Source organism: Dermochelys coriacea, chromosome 1 (genome assembly GCF_009764565.3).
Source record: "Dermochelys coriacea isolate rDerCor1 chromosome 1, rDerCor1.pri.v4, whole genome shotgun sequence".
NCBI lineage: Eukaryota > Metazoa > Chordata > Testudines > Dermochelyidae > Dermochelys > Dermochelys coriacea.
Window position 1 is genome coordinate 160530019 of NC_050068.2, and position 20063 is coordinate 160550081.

At 38.5% G+C, this 20063-nt stretch overlaps 1 protein-coding gene across 4 annotated transcripts in view; it reads left to right on the plus strand.

Annotated features, from left to right (window-relative positions):
- Positions 1 to 20063, plus strand: part of BRWD1 (bromodomain and WD repeat domain containing 1) — a 110310-nt gene that overhangs the window by 65900 nt on the left and 24347 nt on the right. For 3 of the 4 annotated variants that reach the window (XM_043507232.1, XM_043507230.1, XM_038387132.2), the window contains exons 30-37: positions 944 to 1099; positions 1400 to 1520; positions 5812 to 5937; positions 7005 to 7083; positions 8723 to 8767; positions 11686 to 11832; positions 19216 to 19368; positions 19687 to 19856. In XM_043507232.1, coding sequence (XP_043363167.1) covers positions 944 to 1099; positions 1400 to 1520; positions 5812 to 5937; positions 7005 to 7083; positions 8723 to 8767; positions 11686 to 11832; positions 19216 to 19368; positions 19687 to 19856 — 997 coding nt within the window. Of the gene's footprint in view, positions 1 to 943; positions 1100 to 1399; positions 1521 to 3685; positions 3744 to 5811; positions 5938 to 7004; positions 7084 to 8722; positions 8768 to 11685; positions 11833 to 19215; positions 19369 to 19686; positions 19857 to 20063 lie in introns of those variants that run through there. The other variant, XM_043507236.1, reaches the window with a different exon arrangement.

Here is a 20063-nt window from a genome sequence, read left to right on the forward strand (position 1 = left end):
GTTCCTGGCCAATGGAAGCTGTGGGGGCAGCTCTTGGGGAGGAGGCAGCATGCGGAGCTCCCTGGCTGCCCCTACACATAGGAACCAGAGGAGAGACATACCGCTGCTTCCAGGAGCTGCGTGGTGCCACAGCATGCACGGAGCGGGGCAAGCCCCCGATCCCACTCCCCGGCAAGAGATTGAGGGCCAGATTAAAACATCTGAAGGGCCAGATGCGGCCCCTGGTCCATAGTTTGCCTACTCTTGCTTTAGAGATAGGAACTAGGTACAGTATTTCAGGTGATATGCCATTGAGATATATAGCATAATACTCAGTATTTTTCATGCTATTCTTTAGGCATATTAACATTTGTTAGCTTTTTTGGTCTCTGCTGCACTGCGAGCAGAGTTGGTACTTGTCCTTTGAGTGGTCACTTAAAACATATTTCATTGTAGAACACCACATAATTGAAAGGAACTATTTTTTCTGTTATCCCATGGAACATGTGGTATTACCCTGCATATTGTGAGTTCTTTATATGCTCAATTACCCTTACAGTGCTAAGAAAAATGGTGTAGCTGCACTAGGACTATCAACGGTGTAAGGTGTAGTGTAATCAAAAATACTAACATCTTTTGCTAGTGGACATGTGCTTATCAGGCCTAAATTTAAACAGACAGTCTGTAAGTGCAAACAGTATTAACAGCTACTTATATACAATTTCCTTCATTTAAAAACAAAATTGGCCATTCCTACATTAGATGGCAGAGTATTCTAAAAACTCATCTGCAACAAAGAGAGGTTAAAGACATTGTGTTCCTAAACATCAAACTCCCCATCTTACGAGATTAGGCAAGATTTTACATAGTGTCAAACTTGGCAACCATATAGCTTATTATATTTTCATTTATTCTTTTGTTTGTGTTTTCTTCTCTCACCTCCCCATTTACCATACAACTATAGTTGATCAACCTGAGGAATTAGGAGCTAGTCTTTCTGTAACTTACGAAGAAATGGAGAAGCTACTATACAAACCCCAAGAGGGAGAATGGGGGAAAAGATCTCGAGATGAAGTATGTGAGCGGATTATCAGTGGCATTGATCAGCTTCTGAATCTTGGTGAGAACACAGAAAATTAGGCAGTTCTTTGCTCTCATAGCAGTAAACTTTTATAAATCGGTATCTGAGACATAGTGCTGATCCTTTTTTTAAAGATTTATGATAAAGTACTGTAGTTACGTGTGCAACCTGGTATACAACCTTTATCACAAATCTGTATTCAGGTTCATAGGTTTATACATAACCTGTTTTGTTAACCGTGGTTATAGTATAACGTGTGAATGCTTGTATGAAAATCCATATGTATACAGGCTTTGAATTTGTTAGCTCAACTAACTGAAATATTACTATTTTTGACAGACATTTCAGCAGCTTTTGCTGGTCCAGTTGATCTGAGTACATATCCAAAGTACTGTACAGTGATAGCTTATCCAACGGATCTTTGCACTATTCGGATGAGACTAATCAACCGGTTTTACAGGTTAGTCTACTTTAGCAGTAGAAAAGAGGAAATCTGTATTATCTTCACTAAGTTTCCATCAAGTTAAGTGACCTACAAAGATCTAAACATTTTTTTGGACAACGCACCAAAAAGGCAAAATGTTCTGTTTGTAAAAACTGAAAATGAATAGCACTGTATGAATGCAAAGCTACTAATATTTTATAGTTATCTGAAAAGTGATTAGTTCTGTAATATTAAAAAAAACTAAGATACTAGTTCCTTGTTTTCTCTTCTAGTGATATCACAATTATAAACATTGGTTTAAATTATTTATAAACAATTAGTTGAGCTATTTTGGAATAAACAAGCATGAAAACTGCAGCAGTCAGGCAACGTAAACTGAATTTCTGAAGTGCCACGCTTGCCATAGATTTGAGGTAAATTTTCTGAAAATGGGACTGGGGCATTTTAGTGACTTAGGAGCCTGAATCTCATCTTCTGAAACCCTTCTGAAAATGGGACTTGGGTACCTAAGTCGCATAGGTATGTTTGAGAATGTTAAGAGTGTTTTAGTTATGATACATGGGGCCTGGTTTTCAGAGATGCTGAACGCCTGCAGTGCCCATTGACTTTAATGGGAGTTGTACATGCCCAACACTCCTGAAAATCAGACCTCTATTATCTCTGCATTTTAGTTTCCTCATCTGTAAAATGGTGATAAAACTCACCTTTTTGTGAAGTGCTTTGAGATTTGTGGATAAAGTGGTAAATATATATTTGCCAATTATAATTTGGTTGTTAAATAGCTATAAAGAAAAGGAGTACTTGTGGCACCTTAGAGACTAACAAATTTATTTGAGCATAAGCTTTCGTGAGCTACAGCTCACTTCATCGGATGCATTCCGATAAATAGCTATAAGGATTTGGAATAGGAAGTGGTAAAATTAAGCCCTGTACATGGCCATGCAGCACATCACCTCCATTTGCTTATAACTTGAGTCCTCAGTTTCTTGCAGAGGACCTTTACTCAATCCTTCTTCTCAGGTCATGATGATAAGGATAGATGGCAGGTGGGGAAGAACCCAGTTGGAGATGGTTATGTTTTAGGGCATTGTGGTAGAGAGGGCATATTTTAACAATATTTATTTTTCTTTTCACTTCCTTTTCTGCTGGTGTGGGTTTTTTGGGGGGGGGGGTTGTTCTCTTTTGGAATAGCACTTCTTTCTTTAGAGGTGACTAAGATAACACAAATACATGAGTGTTCTGTATGCTGCATTCTCAGTACTCTGATACCAAAAGAGGCATCAGGTCTGTGTGGCTCAAAATAGAATTTGATACAATATACAGTACCAATTAAGTAACAGGGTTTTTATCCTTTTCAGATGGGTCGCATTGTTTTAAAATAATAAATGGCCTTGAAAGCTTATGAACCTTCAAAGGAACTCAGGCCAAATGCAGTAGTGACTATGCAAGTGAGATTTCAGAACCTGGGGGTGCCAGAATGCTTATTCTGAGCCATCAATATTTTGGATAGCTGGGGAAAAAAAACCCTGCCATTGTGAATATTACCTTGGAAGTAGAAGTGGTTTTGAGGACTAACTCGTGGGAGCCTGGCGGACACAAACTTCATATACAAATTAACTAATTTTAATGTAGTTTTATCTTGATTTGTATTTTTTTTTTCCAACTTAACTGACTCATGAAAGCATTCCGCTCAATGTATGGTTGATTGTGTAGTCTGATAGTTGTGGAAAAATATGAAAGTATTTGCACTTTGGCCAGGAATATGCTAAATCCCAAATGCTTGACTAGCATTAACATGAATCTCAAAATTGAAGGGGTGGGAGGAAAAAAAAAATTACTGTGTGATGTAGAAAGGGGTACTTATAATTGTTGGATGCTAAGTAATTTTGTTTTCAAAATTCCTAAAAACATTTAGTTTAAAGCAACAAGAAATGGGAGGCCAGCTCCTGGTGTTTCTTACTGCCAACTCAGGAGTGTGACTTCCACTATTGACTCTTAGGGATTCTTCTACATTGCTTAGGGGATTGCATGCAAACATTTAAGCCCAAGCAAAGTAATCAGTTATTAACCAGGGCTATTTCATTATTAAAGAAAGGAAAAGGAAATAGCACAAATGGCTGAACACAAATGATAAACTGGTTATTTCTATTACAATCTCTTCTGTATGGCTTTCTATGGAGAGCTTTTGACAGAGATTATGCCCCTGATAGTGAACACCTGTGAAGTGTGCTTCTGTTGGTAAGTTAAGACCAAAGTATATTATTTCCCAAAATTATTGTGAATCCATTTTTTAGTATATCCTTCGATAACGAAGAATGTTTATAGATGGACAAAAGTATTTTGTTTCAGGGAATGTGGACCTGTTGGTTATTAATAAATAACCAGCCAATTTATATTTGATAAAGTAAGCAATCTTAAAAACCATCTTATGAAGCCCAAGAAAATATTTAAATCAGTTACTTAGAAGAAGCCATTTAAAGAGCTATCTTGTGACAGACCAGTTAAGAAATATTAAAAATCTAAAATCCAATTGAATCCCCCTTTTTTGTTTACCAATGTTTAGCCTGTCTCTTCTCATGAATACATAGTCTAATCACTTGACTAACAGGAGAAACTGTTAGTATTTTAAGTTACAACAGCATTTCAGTGTTCCAGGAAATAATTACAGGAGTTTTAAATCTAATCCCTTGGCGGTGACTTTAACTTCCTCTCACCAATCCATGTTGAAGTCTTGGGGTGGCTTCCTCTTGAGTCTTCTCTTTTTTCTTCTTTCTTGTAGAGGTGGACAGGATGAGTTATGGAGTGTTTGCTGTTTAAGCAGCATATCGGGGACTGAGAGTGCTCACTTTAGAATCTGAAACCCTTTTTCTTTTGTGAAATTATAAGAAAACACCCCATTCATGCTTGCTTAGATTCAGGTTGGTTGCTCTCTCTTTCATTGGCTTCAGGCCTTTGGTTTTGGTTTAGGTGGTACTTTGAGCTCCTGAATATGCAACATTTCTTTATTGCCTTTGTTTTCTTGTGGCAGGAAAGATCCAGAAAATTCTTAGTTTTAATATTCTTTTTATTCAGTCCATTTTCTGAGATTTTTTTTCCTTTTCATTAGTTTGACAGGAAATGAAATTGTTTTCAAATAGTCTAAAAAAATCTTGTCCTTAATATAAGAGTTTTTAATTCTCAGAACAGCTTTTTAAAGTTATCTAACTCTTAGAAAGTCTTTAGCCTAAGTTGTTGACTCTACATGGCAATTTTTCGAACGATTTTTTTTCTCTTGTGTTGGGTGAGGGTTTGCTTGTCTGCTGTCAGTAATCAATTAATTCCCCATTAATCTAAATATTCTATGCTTAAATGGCTTCTTTCATTAGTAATTAGTCTAATATCAAATGTCCTTGCTATATTTGTATATAAAACATCTTACTATTCATACTGCAATGATATCAGGCAGTTATTATACGAAGGTGTGCATTTTGATACAAAATAGTTGGAAAAATACATTAAAAGAAGCTTATACCATCTTAAGCATTTGAGAAACAACAAAGGTTTTTTCAACTTTAAGTGGAAACATGAGTTGGAAGTTAGCAGTGTCTTGTGTAAAACGTTTTTCCCCCGTAAATGTTGTCCAAGAATGAAGACAAAATAAATCCATTTCAATAAGGATATTTCTAGAAATCTTTTGTGGGTTTAAAATCAGATTTTTCTTTGAAAAGTGTGGGGTTTGTTTTTTTCGGGGGGGGGGGGGAGAGGGCGGAGAAGAGATGGAATTAGGCTCACTTTACCTCTGGATTTGTTTCTCTAATTGAACCATACAGTCTGTTCATAATCAGGTTTCTTCCTAAAAGTATTTACATGGTTTGTCTACTTGATGTTTGCTTATCCTTGGGAGATTGAAGCAGAAACCCTCTGGAATTTCTTTGATTAGCTTCAACATTTTGTAGCATAATTAGCTAAACATGTATATTATGTTTTCAATCATCCTGGCTGTGACATTCTTGTAACTATATACCTTAATATTCAGTAGAGGTGCAAACAAGTTGGTAACTACTTAAAATATTTTATTATCATTTTTGCATCAATTTTGAGGTCTCCCTCTCCTCCCCCCTACAGCTGCCACTTCTCTGGCTAACCCTGAATATTTTATGCTGTTTTCCATATGAATTGTTTTAAATGAGATTAAGATGGGGTTCTGTACTAAAGGATTGACAGTTTAGTATACTAGACCTAATAGGGACAGATATTTACTGAGTTATTTTTCTTCACTCCTTCTTTTTAGTATTAAAGAATATTAATTTGTTTTATAATCTTAAAGGAGGATCTCTGCCTTGGTGTGGGAAGTCAGATGCATTGAAAGTAATGCCAGCACCTTCAATGAACCTAAGAGTGCTATTGCTCGGTCTGCTAAGAAGATCACTAAACAGCTGTTAAAGTTCATTGAGTAAGTCATATTTCAGTCTGAATATAATTGTATACATATTTCATTTACCTGGGTTGGAGATAGCCAAAATAGGGAAATTCAAGTGCTGACTCCGTATTTTTTTTTTTTTTTTTTTGCAAAGAAGAATATTTGAAGCCTTCAGAAACTTTCACGTGCTAAACATTTCCTGAACTATTTATTAAACTAACTTTGAAGCATCTTGATATGTCTAGTAAAGGGACATTTTTAGCACTCCCATTTAATCACCATTTATTAATGAAGATTTGAGAAAGGTCATTCTGTAGAACTTGTTCATGAGAGAACTTTTAGCTGCAAGCAAAGGTTTTTTGTTCATCCCCACACGTCTACTCTGAATATAGTTTCATTAGGCATTTAGAGGTAAGTCAGTTTTACTGTTTGTCACACACAAGTATTCTCTACTCTTTTTTAATCTGCCTGATCTGGTGCATTTGAGATTTTATATTATTTTTCACACTATAGGAAAACCTGTAGGCTCTCCTTTTTTATCTAGATCAGAATTAAAGACCTCATCTAAAGGCTAATCAACAAACTAGTGCTTTTAAACCATCTAGCATGGAGATGTTCCAAGCAAAGCAAGTTACCGTTTGTCCTACTGAAGACATTAATCTTAAAATGCTTTAGTTAACCTGAGAGAGATTGTTAAACATGTACTACATTCTTTCCTAAATAGAGAATTCAGAACATTTTATATCCCTTCCTTTCTCAACCACTACCACCTGCTTTTTCAGTGGAAAAACTTCTAGCCGGCCACTCTAAATTCATTTACAATCCTAAAGTTAGGAAGCTGAGATGGATACATATTATAATATATGAATTAGCTGGCAGATTCTGCAGAAATCATTTGAAATTGGTAAGGCATTTTTAATTAAATTATGTTGCCAATGCCCTGTTTACTGAGCTTGAAATGCCTTCCTTAAGCATGCCTTTTCAAACCTTAAATTCTCTTGGAAAATTATTTTCCAGCGTTCATATGTTTTTTAAAGTCTAGAAAGTGGTAAACATTTTTCCATTATTCATGTAGTAAAGCTTTTAATTCTACTTTACAGTGATCCAGTTTGTACAAACATATTTGAGCTTAGTAATACAACAGAAGATGAGCAGGACTCTCTTGATGCTGCTGATCTGGTAATAAACTCATTGTTTTTTATTTTAAACAAATATTCAAAGTAGGAGCTTATTAGCTGTGATCAAGTAGAACTGTAAGTCTAGTTATTGGCAGCAGCAAAACTAATTTTAAATATTTTTTAAAACCTGTATTTTTATAATATGCCACAATTACAAACATCTGGGTTATAGAAGTATACCTGCCACATATCCATATATTTTATACATAATTTTTATTTATGCAAACACCCAGTCCATTATTTGAACTTCCCCAAAGTTTGAGGATGTTTGGATCTGGTATAGGTAGATGTACCATATTTCATATCTATATTTCATATCTATATTTCAATAATTTTGAGTTGTGGATATTTATATGTAAATATTGCGCATGGAGTGTACATTTTACAGATAAATCACTTATCAAATGTAGTATAATTCTTCCCCCCACCCCCCATTGTGTGTGGCTCAGTTGCTCCATACCTATTATTACATGTGTAGTATATACATATATAACTACATCTGAAGACATATTTATTAAATTGTATGCAACTCCGGGTATTTTTTTTAATTGGGGTAAAAAATCATTGTATAATTAAAAAATAACGCCAAGGGTTCAGAACACAAAATTATAGATGTGATGAGAGCCATTACTCTTTGGTATAATTACGTTCATACTTTTGCTCTGAATTCTTTTCTTTATTTAAAAAAGATAAAATTGATTGATTACTGCATTTGATTGTGCAATATAAAACTAACATTTACTTCAATAGTTGAGAATTATAGTCTAATGCATTTATTATAATGTGGTGAGCTGTTGATAGCAATGCATACAGCATTGTGTACATTTGGAGTGCCACCTTTTGGTATATTGGTAGTATACATAAAATTAAAAAATAGTATACTACTTTTACCAAAAAGACATTTCAAGCATTTTTTATTCCTAAGAAAAAGTTTTTAAAAATGCTGAAAGGCACATGTTCTCTATTCAGGACTAAGACCATGGAAACTCTGAAATTCAGTCCGTAAGTGACTCTTACTACTTAAACCATGAAAAACAGTGTTTCTCTAGAGTTACTTTTGGTGGGATTTTCATGCCTGATCATCTTTTGCTTCTGAGCTAGACAGGCAAAACTTGAAAAACTTAAGATTTTTCATCTGCCACACACAGTCTCTCATTCCCTTTAGTGCTTAAAGTTGGTGGCATTGAGCCCTGGCTTGTCATAAGGTATCCTTTTTATATAAAAAGCATCCAATAAGAGGTACCAAGAGTGCAAGCATCCCTCTGATGCATCAATGAAACCCCCAACTCTGTGTGCCTTTGCATCAAGGCTTCCAGTATCATCCATCCATTGAGGTTCAGGATATGATGCTGGAGCCAGGAATGTTGAGAATTGATTTGTGTTTAGGGTCCTAAATAAGTCACTCCTAATTTGAGGCCTCCTTAAAGGCTGCAGTATCCCCTTTGATGTTTCCCTCTTGGCTTGTCAGGAACTGTTGGAACTCCTAGCTTCACTGGATAGTTTTCTATAACGTCCATCACAATAGATAGTATGTTTACTATTTTCATTGTCGTATAAATTATAATGGCAGCTTTTGTCTCAATCATTACCTATTTTATGTTGTGAATTATTTTTGAAGTGGTGTGTGGTCTGTTTTATAGGAGGATGATAAATGTCTTCCAAGAAGTTCTTGCAGAAGAGTAAAAGTGAGTTGGTCTGTCCTGACCATAAATATTGAAATTGAAATACTACCTGTCTGAAAAGTTGGTCAGCAGAAACAGTAGTGAAGTAGCAGAACTTAGTGGAGCGTGCTACCTTTTGTAATTAATGTCTTTCCTAACTTTCCTGGTGATAACTGCAAATAATCGGATACAATTTTTTAAAGATTTCTTCAGTTTTTTTACTTATTCCTGTAATGAAGTCATAATGCAGAACATGCAATGGATAAAACAGATATTAAAACAGATTTCAATAACTGAATAACCTGCAAACATAGTACCTAATTTAAGAAAGGAATAAAGTGATCCAAGAAACTACAGGCCCTTTAGTTTGACCCTAATTATATGCAAGGTATTAAAACAAATTTTGAAAGAAAAAGTAATAACAAGGTACAGTGGTAAATGATGATTGGGTTAAAATAAAACATGGTATTGCAAAGGGTAGATCATGCCAGAGCAACCTGATTTCTTTCTTTGTGACAATAATTAGTTTTGTAGACAAAGGAAATGCAATAGATGTAATCTATCTGGATTTCAGTAAAGTGGTTGATATAATTCCACAGGGGAAGTTATTAGTGAAATTGGAGAAGATAGGGATTAATACAAGAATCAGATGATGAGCTAAGGCACTGGTTAAAGGGGATGTTGTAATTGGTCATGCTGAAAGGTGAACTGGCATGCTAGAGGGAGGTTACTAATGAAATTCCTCAAGGATCAGTCTTGGGACCAATCTTCATTAACATTTTCATTAATGACCTTGGCACAAAAAGTGGAAATGTACTAATATTTGTAGATGACAAAAAAGTTGGGAGGTATTGCCAATATAGAAAAGGACCAGAATAGCATAAAAGAAGGTTTGGATGACCTTGAAAACTGGAATAATAGAAATGGGATTAAATTTAATAATGCAGAGTGCAAACTCATGCATTTAGGGACTAATAATTTTTGCTGTAAGTTGGGGACACATCAGTTGGAAGTAATGAAAGAGGAGAAAGACCTGGGTGTATTGGTCAATCTTAGGATGACTGAGCCACCAATGTGATGTGGACCTGAAAAAAGGCTAATGCAATCCTCTGATGTATCAGGCAAGATGTTTCCAATAGGGAAAGAGAAGTGTTAGGATCATTGTATAAGGCACTGATGAGACCTTATCTGGAATACTGGTGCAATTTTGGGTTCCCATGTTTAAGAAGGATGAATTCAAAGTGGAATAGGTGCAGAGAAGGGCTACCAGGATAAGAGGAAAGGAGAACTGGGAAACTTAAGGAGCCTGGCTTGTTGAGGCTAACAAAATAAATGCTAAGAGGCAAAATGATGGCTCTCTCTAAATACATCACAGGGATAAACACCAGAAAAGAAGAGGAGTTATTTAACATAAGGGCCAATGTTGGCACAAGAACAAATGGCTATGAACTGGCCATCAACAAGTTTAGGCTTGAAATTAGGCAAAGGTTTCTAACCATCAGAGAAGTGAAGTTCTGCAATAGCCTTCCAAGGCAGTATTTGGGGGTAAAAAATCTAACTTGTTTGAAGACTGATCTTGATAAATTTATGGAGGAGATGGTATGATGCGGTTGCCTAAATGGCATATGGCTCATCTTCAGCTGCTACTAGCAAATAACTTCAACAGCTGGAGATGGGACACAAGATGAGGAGGGCTCTCAGTTACTACAGAGAATTCTTTCCAGGGTGTCTGGCTGGTGGGTGTCTCTCACATGTTCAGGGTGTAACCGATGAACATATTTGGGGTCGGGAAGGAATTTCCCCTCGGGTCAGATTTGCAGAGACTGTGGGGGGTTTTCCACCTTCCTTTGCAACATGGGGTACAGGTCACTTGCTGGTTTGAACTGGAGTAAATGGTGGATTTTTAGTAACTCAAAGTCTTTAAATCAAGATTTGAGACTCAGTAACTCAGCCAGACATTAAGGGGCTATTATAGGAGTGGTTGGGTGAGGCTCTGTGGCCTGCTATGTACAGGAGGTTAGATTAGATGATTATGATTAAGGCTATGATTTAATCACGGAAGTCGCAGAAGTCACTGAATCCGTGACTTCCAGTGACCTCCGTGGCTTCAGCCTGCAGCAGTGGGGAGATGTAGAGTCCCCTGCAGGGGCAGGGAGCTGTGGGGTACCCCTGCTGCCTGTGGCGGCCCCTGGAGCCCCAGCGATCCCAGCAGGTTGGGGGGGAGCCCCAGCTGCTCCCACCTGCTGTGCAGCTGCCCCGCTGCAGGGACCCGCTGATCCCAGTTTTGTCACAAATGTTTTTGGTAAAAGTCATGGACAGGTCACAGCTTCTGTTAGTTTTTCTTTATTGCCAGTGACCTATCCGTGATTTTTACCAAAAATATCTGACACACAATCTTATCCTTAATCATGATGGTCCCTTCTGACCTTAGTCTGAGTATATGAACCTAATGTGTAAACCGTTGGAATTCAGGAAACAAAGTCTTAGGCCTTTTCTTTAAGGTTTATACTTGAGGGACACAGGACAGTGTTTCTAGCAAGAAAACAGCTAAAAAAACCCCCAAGATGTGGGTTTAACCCCTTTGATCACTGGGTATAGTTGTTTTCCTAAAGGAATTTTCAGAGATCAAGAAAGAGAGCATCTATGCATCCCTATCACGCTTAAATATAATAGCATGCTTGATCCTCTAGGCCAGCCAATCAGAAAAACTGGATTGAAGAGGAGAAAATTCTTACTCAACACTTATCAAAAATTGAAGAGAAGGAATTACAAAAAATGCAAAAAGTAGAATGCTTTTTGCATTTTTTTTTGCTATTAATTTTCTGTTTCTTTACTAAGATACTACTCGAAGTTTAGCCAGCAATTTCTGCAACATGTTTAAAATTCTAATTGGAATTATTTTTGTAACTTAATTTTTTAAGGAAGTAATTTTTTTTTTTAAGAGACGGGTTATGAAGAGACGAAACAATGTGAAAATTAACTATGATGAAAATACCTGGAAGAAACAATGTATGGAACTGGTGAATTTAATTTTCCAATGCGAAGATTCTGAGCCTTTTAGACAACCTGTTGATTTGGATCAATATCCTGTAAGTTATCCTTCATAAATCTTAAGTGATTTAACGTTTGTCTTATCATTTCTCTTTTGATACAGAACTTGTACCATAATAAGACTGTCATTCATCAAGTTGGCTTCATAGATCCAAGCTTTTGGAGCTATGTGCTATGTTCTCAGTCCAGAACTGTTGACACAAATTAGCCTTGCAGTGTGCCTAGGTATCTGTCCTGTCATCTGTGAAAAAATTCACGTTGTCTGTATTCTTAATTCCTAGTTGTTTTTGTTAATTGTTGAAACTGGAACTGCTTATCTCATATACTAGTATCATTTTGTGTTGCTTGAAGTTAGTTGCTTGTAATGGGTGTTTAAAAAAAAAAAGTTTACAATTTCCTTGAGATTCATGGGCAGGGCTGTCAAATGCTTGGCCATGAATTCAATCTGACCTGTTTTTTTATTTGTGGACCATATGACATTCATATTCTATAGAATCTAAGCTTTCATTTGAAAAATAGTCAATTCCTAGCCCCTATGATTGCAAAGAAAACCTTGCAAATGTAAACCAATGCAGTGATGATCGCAGACAGCGTGAAACCGTGATTGAGAAGTGTGAACTTCTTTTGCATGCATTAACTTCATTGGACTGTTAATTTAAATATTACTTTCTTAAACCTCTTCATGAATGCCAGACTTTCACCCCAACTCTCCCCAGAGCTTGCAAAGACAGGAAGACTCACCTACAACTACTACTACTTACGGAAGCCCTTGAGGCTAGACCCTCTGTATCTGTTCTGATTTCGGTTCAATGGTCTAAAGAGCCAGCCTTGGCCCCGGTGGCCTCAGTCTGTTTTGCTTGAGTGCAGGGTTCCAAGAAGCCGCAGCCGCTATTGGGACTGGGATCAGTTCCTATGGCTTCCCCCAGTCAAACCCCCAATGTGGTGATGTCCAAATTGAGGCTGTCTGGTCAGATCCCACACCCTGGTTCTGTAAGAAAGGTTAAGAACAGTTCAGCTGGTCTTGTTCATACCATACCTCATGCCTCACAGCAGTCGGACTTTGATGTAATCTCTGTGGCAGCAGGACCAGGGTCAGTTCAGCTACCTCTTCCAGATGTATGTATGTGGTGTCTCTCTGAATGAGGGTCATCATTGCCTTCAGTTTTGGATTTTGAGACACCAAGGAAGAAACAGCATAGAAGCAAGATGGCCAACTCTAGCAGTGCCAGTTCCTGTGCATCAGAACTGTGGATCTTGTCTGATTCTGGTAAGGCTGCCACAGGATCCTGTTCCACCTCTAGCTTCAGTAACAAAAGAGACAAACCCATGAGTGTCTTCAGATCCACTGTTCTCTGACCCAATTCCTATTTCGGTTCTGGCTACTTTCTCAGTTCTGGAGAGTTCTGTCATTATAACAAACCAAGTCTGCCTTTCAGGTTCAATACATGTCCTGGATCCAGGTGTGAAGGGCACAACTCATAAAAGGTGGTGTGTATCCTCAGTTTCAGGGTTATGATCTTCGTCTCCAGTTGGGAAGAAAACAGATCCCGTTGTTGGTCCTCTCTTGGATCATCTTCTGATCCCTCATCTGAGGTCTCTATCAAATTCTGCTACAAAGGACTGGGTTCCCATTCCTCCCTCCAGATCTGTTACTATCATATTGTGTGTATTCACCACCATTAATTAATAAAATAGAACACCACATAGTTAAGAGTTAATTTGAACAAGCAGGGCTTTTGGAGGCAAGGTCAAACAACCAGAGTCTTGCAGTTTCTGCTAATCAGAATGGGAGGAGGGAAGAAAGTCAACAAATTGAGACTGAAAGAAAATAAGTGGATGAGAATCTTCAATTTATGCACCTTAGATGTAGAACCTTATTACGACTAATATTGTTAGGAATATTTGTTAAGTAGTTTATTGAAGTAGAGAGGTGATGACTCAGTAGGGGGTCACTATGAGCTGTGTCTTTTGTAAAAGTTAGTTTAGTAAAAAAATAAAAACTAGATACAAGAGTGTACTTGGGAGGAATTATCTGAAGCTATTCTGAGACTTTTTTCTGACACCAGACTCCCCAGTGGGGAAGCAATGGGCCGTTGCTGACCTGCTGCACATTATACCATCTCAGATTCTAGGTAATTATTTGGATTGTTCTAAACCTATTGCTTATGTCTGTGTGCTTATATCTAATAAATTGAAGTTTTAGGTAAGAGCACACTTACTTGTATTAATATTTCATCAGATAGAATTGCTGTGTTCTCATTGATTTATTCCTGACAGCCCCTGGAGTGAAACAGTTTAAGTTACCACTGCTTTGGGTTTTGAAAACCTTGGATAACAGGGCCCAGGGACTTACTGATGACCATGCCAAGACCTCTTTAGTTACTCTTCTTGTGGATGTGGTGGTGATGTTTCATCTGCAAGGAATCTGGAAGCCCAGAGATCCTGTGGTCTGATTCCCCTGGATCTGTTGATATCACTCCCCATCCTGACTGGGTTTTTGTAGTTGGCCAAATTTGTGTGGTCCAATCCCACCTCTTGTCTGCCTATCTTAAAGAAGGCGGACAAACTATACCAGATACCCTTGGACAGGTTCTCGTATTTTCATACCCACCCTGTGAACAACTTGCTGGTAATAGTTGCTGCCAGCAACAGGGCAAGGTAGGGACAACTACACTTCACCCTGAGTGACAGAGGGGAAAGAAGATTGACTCATTGAGGAGAAAGGTATTCTCCTCATCCCCCAGTATTAGGATGGTGAATTGGTGACTTATCAGGCAGTTATGGCTTGTGACCAGTTCCTTCTCTGGGAGAATGTTGTCTTCTCCAGGACGTACCTAAAGACAGGAGAAGGTTGTCTAACGCCATCTTATTGGAAGGTCAGAATGTAGCTAGGTATTTCCTCAGAGCTTCCTTCAATGCCTCGGATTGCTGCCATAGGTTTGGGTCTGCTGTGACTATCAGGATGCGTGCATGGCTTTGATCCTCTTGTATAATTATGGACACCAGAAGTAAGCTTGGACAATCTTCCTTTTGAAGGGGAAGGTCTTTTCAGTATAAAGACGGGCAACTTACCAGAAAAACTGAAGGATGCAAGTTTGACCGCTCAGTCTCTGGGGTTAATCCCACCCATTGAAAGGAGGCCTGGCCCTCCTTTCAGTAGCAGAGGCAGCAATGCTCCCAGCCTTCAGCACCCTACTTTTCATCCAGTCAGAGACTCAAGTTACCAACAACCTGCAGCCTCACAGAATGGTTACAGAAAGAGACCTTTCAAACAAGGTTCCAAACCCAAATTGCCCACTTCCTCGTCAGCCCCCTCATTCCAGAACACAGAGCCTCAGTTTTGATGTGATGCCTGAGACTCTAGGACCAGCCAGCTACCTTTTTTCTACCCCCTCCTTTGGAGTCAGGCTCTACCCCATTTCATCCACAAATGGAGGCAGGCAACATCAAACCAGTGGATTTTAGAGATCATGGGAAAAGGCTATGGCATTCAATTAAAAAATACAGCCTTCCTCAAACTCCCCCATCTGTCCCGCCTCAGGGACCCCTCTCATGAGGCAGTTCGCACAGAAGTGGAGAAGTTGCTTTGTTAGAAGCATTCAAGGAGATTCCTGCTTACCTGAAGGGTCATGATTTTTACTCCTGATATTTTGGCGTACTAAAGAAAAATGAGGGGGTTCTGATCAATATTAAATTTGATGGAATTTAACAAATACATCTGGAAGTTTCATTTCCATATGCTGACCCTTTCTTTAGTAATCCCTTGCCGTCAGTCCTGGATTGGTTCCCAACTCTCAATCTGAAGGACACTAATTTTCATATTTCAGTTTCAAAAACATCAAAAGTACCTTTGATCTGTGGTAGCTGGGTGCCATTTCCAGTACAAGGTGCTTCTATTTGGCCTTTCTGCAGCACCCAGGGTATTTACAAAGTGTCTCTGTGGTAGCATTGTATCTGAGGAAGCAGGGTATATTTGTTTGCCCTTATATGAACGATTGGCTATCAAAAGCTGCTGTGGTGAGGACTTGTCACATAGTTACCATGACCAGTCTTTTCTTCTCAGCATCCGAAAGTCAATCCTCTGTTCTACACAAAGGATCCTTTTCATAGGTGCCATATTGGACTCGGTGGAAACGAGAGTTTTTCTACCTGATGATAGGTTTCTCAAAATGAGGTAGTGTCAAGAATTTGAAGTTGCCCCACATAGAGGGTGAGGTTCTTCCTGAGTCTCATGGGTTTTATGGCAGCCACTACCTGTGTGACTTTGCCAGTTTAAAAATGAGACCTGTGAGGCAGGTCCCAGGCTTAGTCGAAGTTGAGATAGCCATTAGCTGTTGATCACTATACTTCAGAACATCATAGTCTCTCTGGACTGGGGAGCAAGCAGGACAAACATGCTCTGAAGTGTGCAGTTCAGTTCTTCAGGTTGATCTCGGACAGTGATTTCAGATGCCTCACCCAATGGTTGGGGGGTATGCTTGAATCATTTAAACAGTTCAAGGACATCTGTCTTCTTAGGAAAGAACGTTGTACATCAACATACTGGAACTAAGAACAGTTCATCTCACTCTAAGAGCATTCCTCGGTCAGCTGCCAGGAAGGGTGCAGCTAGTAACAGACAACGTGTCTGAAAAGTGTTATATTAACAAGCAGTGGATGATCATTCCGCCTCCTTGTTTGCAGAGGTGATAAATCAGTGAGATTCATGTATCTACTATGAAATGTATCTTGTGGCACTATATTTGGCTGGGGAAAGCAATGTAGTTGTGGATAGTCTCAAAAGAGACTGCTCTCAGATGCACATGAGGTCCCTAAAGATTAGGTGGTTGACCATATTTTCCAGATGGGGTCAACCCAAATGTGGGCCTATTTGCAACTAGGTTCCAAAGAACATGTCATTGTTCTGTTCTAGAGTGGGTAGGAACAGTGTGTGTCAGATGCTTTCCTGCTGCGCTGAGGAGAGGGGTCTGATGCATTTCTTTTTCCCTTGATACAGAAGGTGATAGAGGAGTTTAGGCAATGAGTATTATCTAGCCTTATCCTATCTTGGCCACATCAGCAGTGGTTTACTGATCTCCTTCAACTGTCCAGTGGAGTCTTCATATACCTCCCTCTGTCTCCAGACCTCATGTCCCAGGAGGGGGACAGGATTTTTCACCTGGACCAGCAGTCCCTTCACTTGGCGTGTATGATCATACTTTGTCTGCTCTTGAGCAGTCGTGTTCATCTGTTCATACTAGTTAACTCTAGATAATGGTCCATTAGAAACTGTTACTACCTAAAGTGGTCTAGATTTCAGGCATGGATGCAGAGGTCTGATTCTCAATATTGGTTGGACTACTTAACATACTTAGACTAGACAACTCTTGATTTTAACTCCTCATTAAAGATCCATTTGGCAGCCAACTCTATGTATCATGCTTTCGTTGATGGTAGATCACGGTTTGTTCTTGCTTCAGTTAAAAAGTTTATAAAGGTGTATCTAATGTGCCTCCTGTTAGAGACCCTGTCCTTTCCTTAGACCTTAGTTTGGTTTTGACCATGTTGGTGAAATCTCATTTCACCCCATTGGCTAAATGTTCATTTTATCATTGGGTGTTTGACTTTCACATTAATCAGTCTGTTAATTTACCATTTTTTCATCTAAGCTATGTTCTAGTGAAAGAGGATCTGTCCTCCATACGTTGGCTGCCATAAGGGCACTTGCCTATTTTTTGGACAGAACTAAGAGCTTTTGTAAAATGTCTGGATTGTTTCATATACCAGGAACAACATGGGGTATACGGTTTCTTCTCGGACTATTTCCTGGTGGATTAAGCAATGTATTGCTGAGTGTTAAACACTAGCAAAAATTCCGGTAGCTACTTTGATTCAACCACATTCCACTAGAGCTGTGTGGCTGCTTTCTTTTCTTGTCTGAGGCAGATGTCTCAGACTCAGATTTGAAAGCTGCAACCTGAACTTCAGTGTTCTTTCACCAAGCAACATGCTCTGGGATTGGCAAAGTGGTGCTTCTGTTTTTATTCCCTGTTCCCACCTCCAGGTTAGTCTCAGCACTGCTTGTCAATCTTTCCCATAAGTAGGAATATGCAGAGCCACTCTCAGAAGAAATGAAGATTACTTACCAGTTACCGGAGTTCAAGATGTCTCTGCATATGCACACTTCCCACCCTTCTCCTCCTTTCTGTCAGAGGCCTTGTAATTATGTCTCTAGCTTTGCAATGGAAGGACCTGAAGTTGAGAGGGTGCTTCACGCCCTTTATAGTCTCTCCCTCAATGGTGGGATATGAGAGTCCTATATCTGTTACTGCTAGAAGAGGGTTCAGCCAAAAGGTGGCGGAGTACCCATAAGTGGGAAATGTGGAGTCATCTCAAAGAACTCAGGTTACAGGTAAATAACCTTCATTTCTTCCTAATACTTCCTCTGACCCTATTAAAAACACATCACATAACATTTAAGAAGCAAAGTGTGCCACTAGTCATCTTGTTTATTTACTTGTATATTATGTCTTCCTAACGTTTTTTGTTCTAATGTTTTTTAGATTATAAGATATCTGTAGCAGGGACTGTCTGTGTTTGTTCAGTACTCTACAATTGGGCCCCAATCCTGGTTGGGGTCTTTGCATGCTAAAGTAACAAATGTTCAGTAATACTCAAAGGTTCGGAAGAAAGTTAGTGTTACTCTTCCGAGCTCTGCCCAGTTAAGATGACAAGATGAGATGATGCTCAAATAGATTGTTGTCTGGATTCCAGTCCTTGAGTTTGGCTCTCCCTTTTTGAGGTTCAAATACACCCATGGGCTCTGTTGGACTCCTTGGTGGGCACTGCGCAGCCCCTTCTTAATTGAGGGGGGGAGAAGTAAGTGGTGGTATCTCTTAAGCCTGCCCCATAAATTCAATCTACCAATTTACATAGTCACTTGGAGTAGATAGTATGAAACATCTATGCAATGATCTTCCCTCTGCTTTGATAATTGGTGAAATAGTCAATGTTGACATTTAATGTTAACTCAGGTGCCCAATAATAACTTGCATTGAGAAGAATGGGGACAGTTTACCCACTCAAACTATAAAGCCCTGTGGACTCAAGCATCACTGCAGTAGCTGCTCTTTTTTTATATTTTCACAGTTTTCTCTGCTACCATAAAAGATGGAAACTTTTAAAAATGAAAGCTGCTGTAGTATATACCCCCAGGTGGGACAGCAGCAACAGAGGCTGAACCTAAGCCATCTGAACTTAAAAGCTTGAGTCTCTTTTGCTGGGGTGTTTAAATTGCTGAGGTGGTAGCTCAAGACTTGAGACTTTTCAGCTGTCCTTATTGTGCTAATAGAAATAAAATAACACACCAAAATTCTTCTGCTATATTTTCTATATGCCCTTTTGAGCTACTGAAATTTTTTTGCTCCGTATCTTCTATCTAGGACTACAGACATATTATAGACACTCCAATGGACTTTGGTACAGTGAAGGAGACACTGGAAGCTGGAAATTATGACAACCCGATGGAATTGTGCAAAGATATAAGACTAATATTTAGCAATGCAAAATCTTACACTCCAAGTAAAAGATCAAAGGTAACTTTTTGTACACTATGCTTTCATAGTAGTAGTCAGGTTGGGCTAGGCTTCATTTAGTGTTGGATCCTTTATCAATACCTATTTAGTAATGCAACAGAGCGAGCTACCAGCCTGGTGGATTTGGACAAAGAATAGAGTGCAACAAAAGTAGTCAGAAAAAGTAGGTGTCAGTCATATGTCTCTTGTAGCCCTAATTTATGCTGGGTCATTTTGTCACTTTCTCCAGATGGTCTCTTCAGTAAATTCTTGTTTTTGTAAAACATTCAGTTTACCGTAAGATGCTTTGTAATTTAAAGTTAACATCTCTTTATTTAGATTTATAGTATGACCTTGAGATTATCAGCACTATTTGAGGAAAAAATGAGAAGAATCGTTTCAGACTTTAAAACTGGCCAAAAACACAATGAAAGACTACGAAGAAGCCAGAGATGTAATAGGATGTTGCAAAGTCATAGCATGGTACAGCACCCTAACAAAACACTCAGGTAAATAGATTAGAAAGATGATGAATGCATTTGGGGCATTTTCACTATTGTAAAAATTATGCATGTTGCATTCAGTTTTGTAAGATGACAGCATGATCTCCTAGGATTAATTTTATTAGTTAAATGGTTAATTATAGTGAAATATTTAGTACAATTTTTTTTGCAGCAGTGAAGACTTGCAAAGAAAGTCCTTTGTGTAGTGCAAAA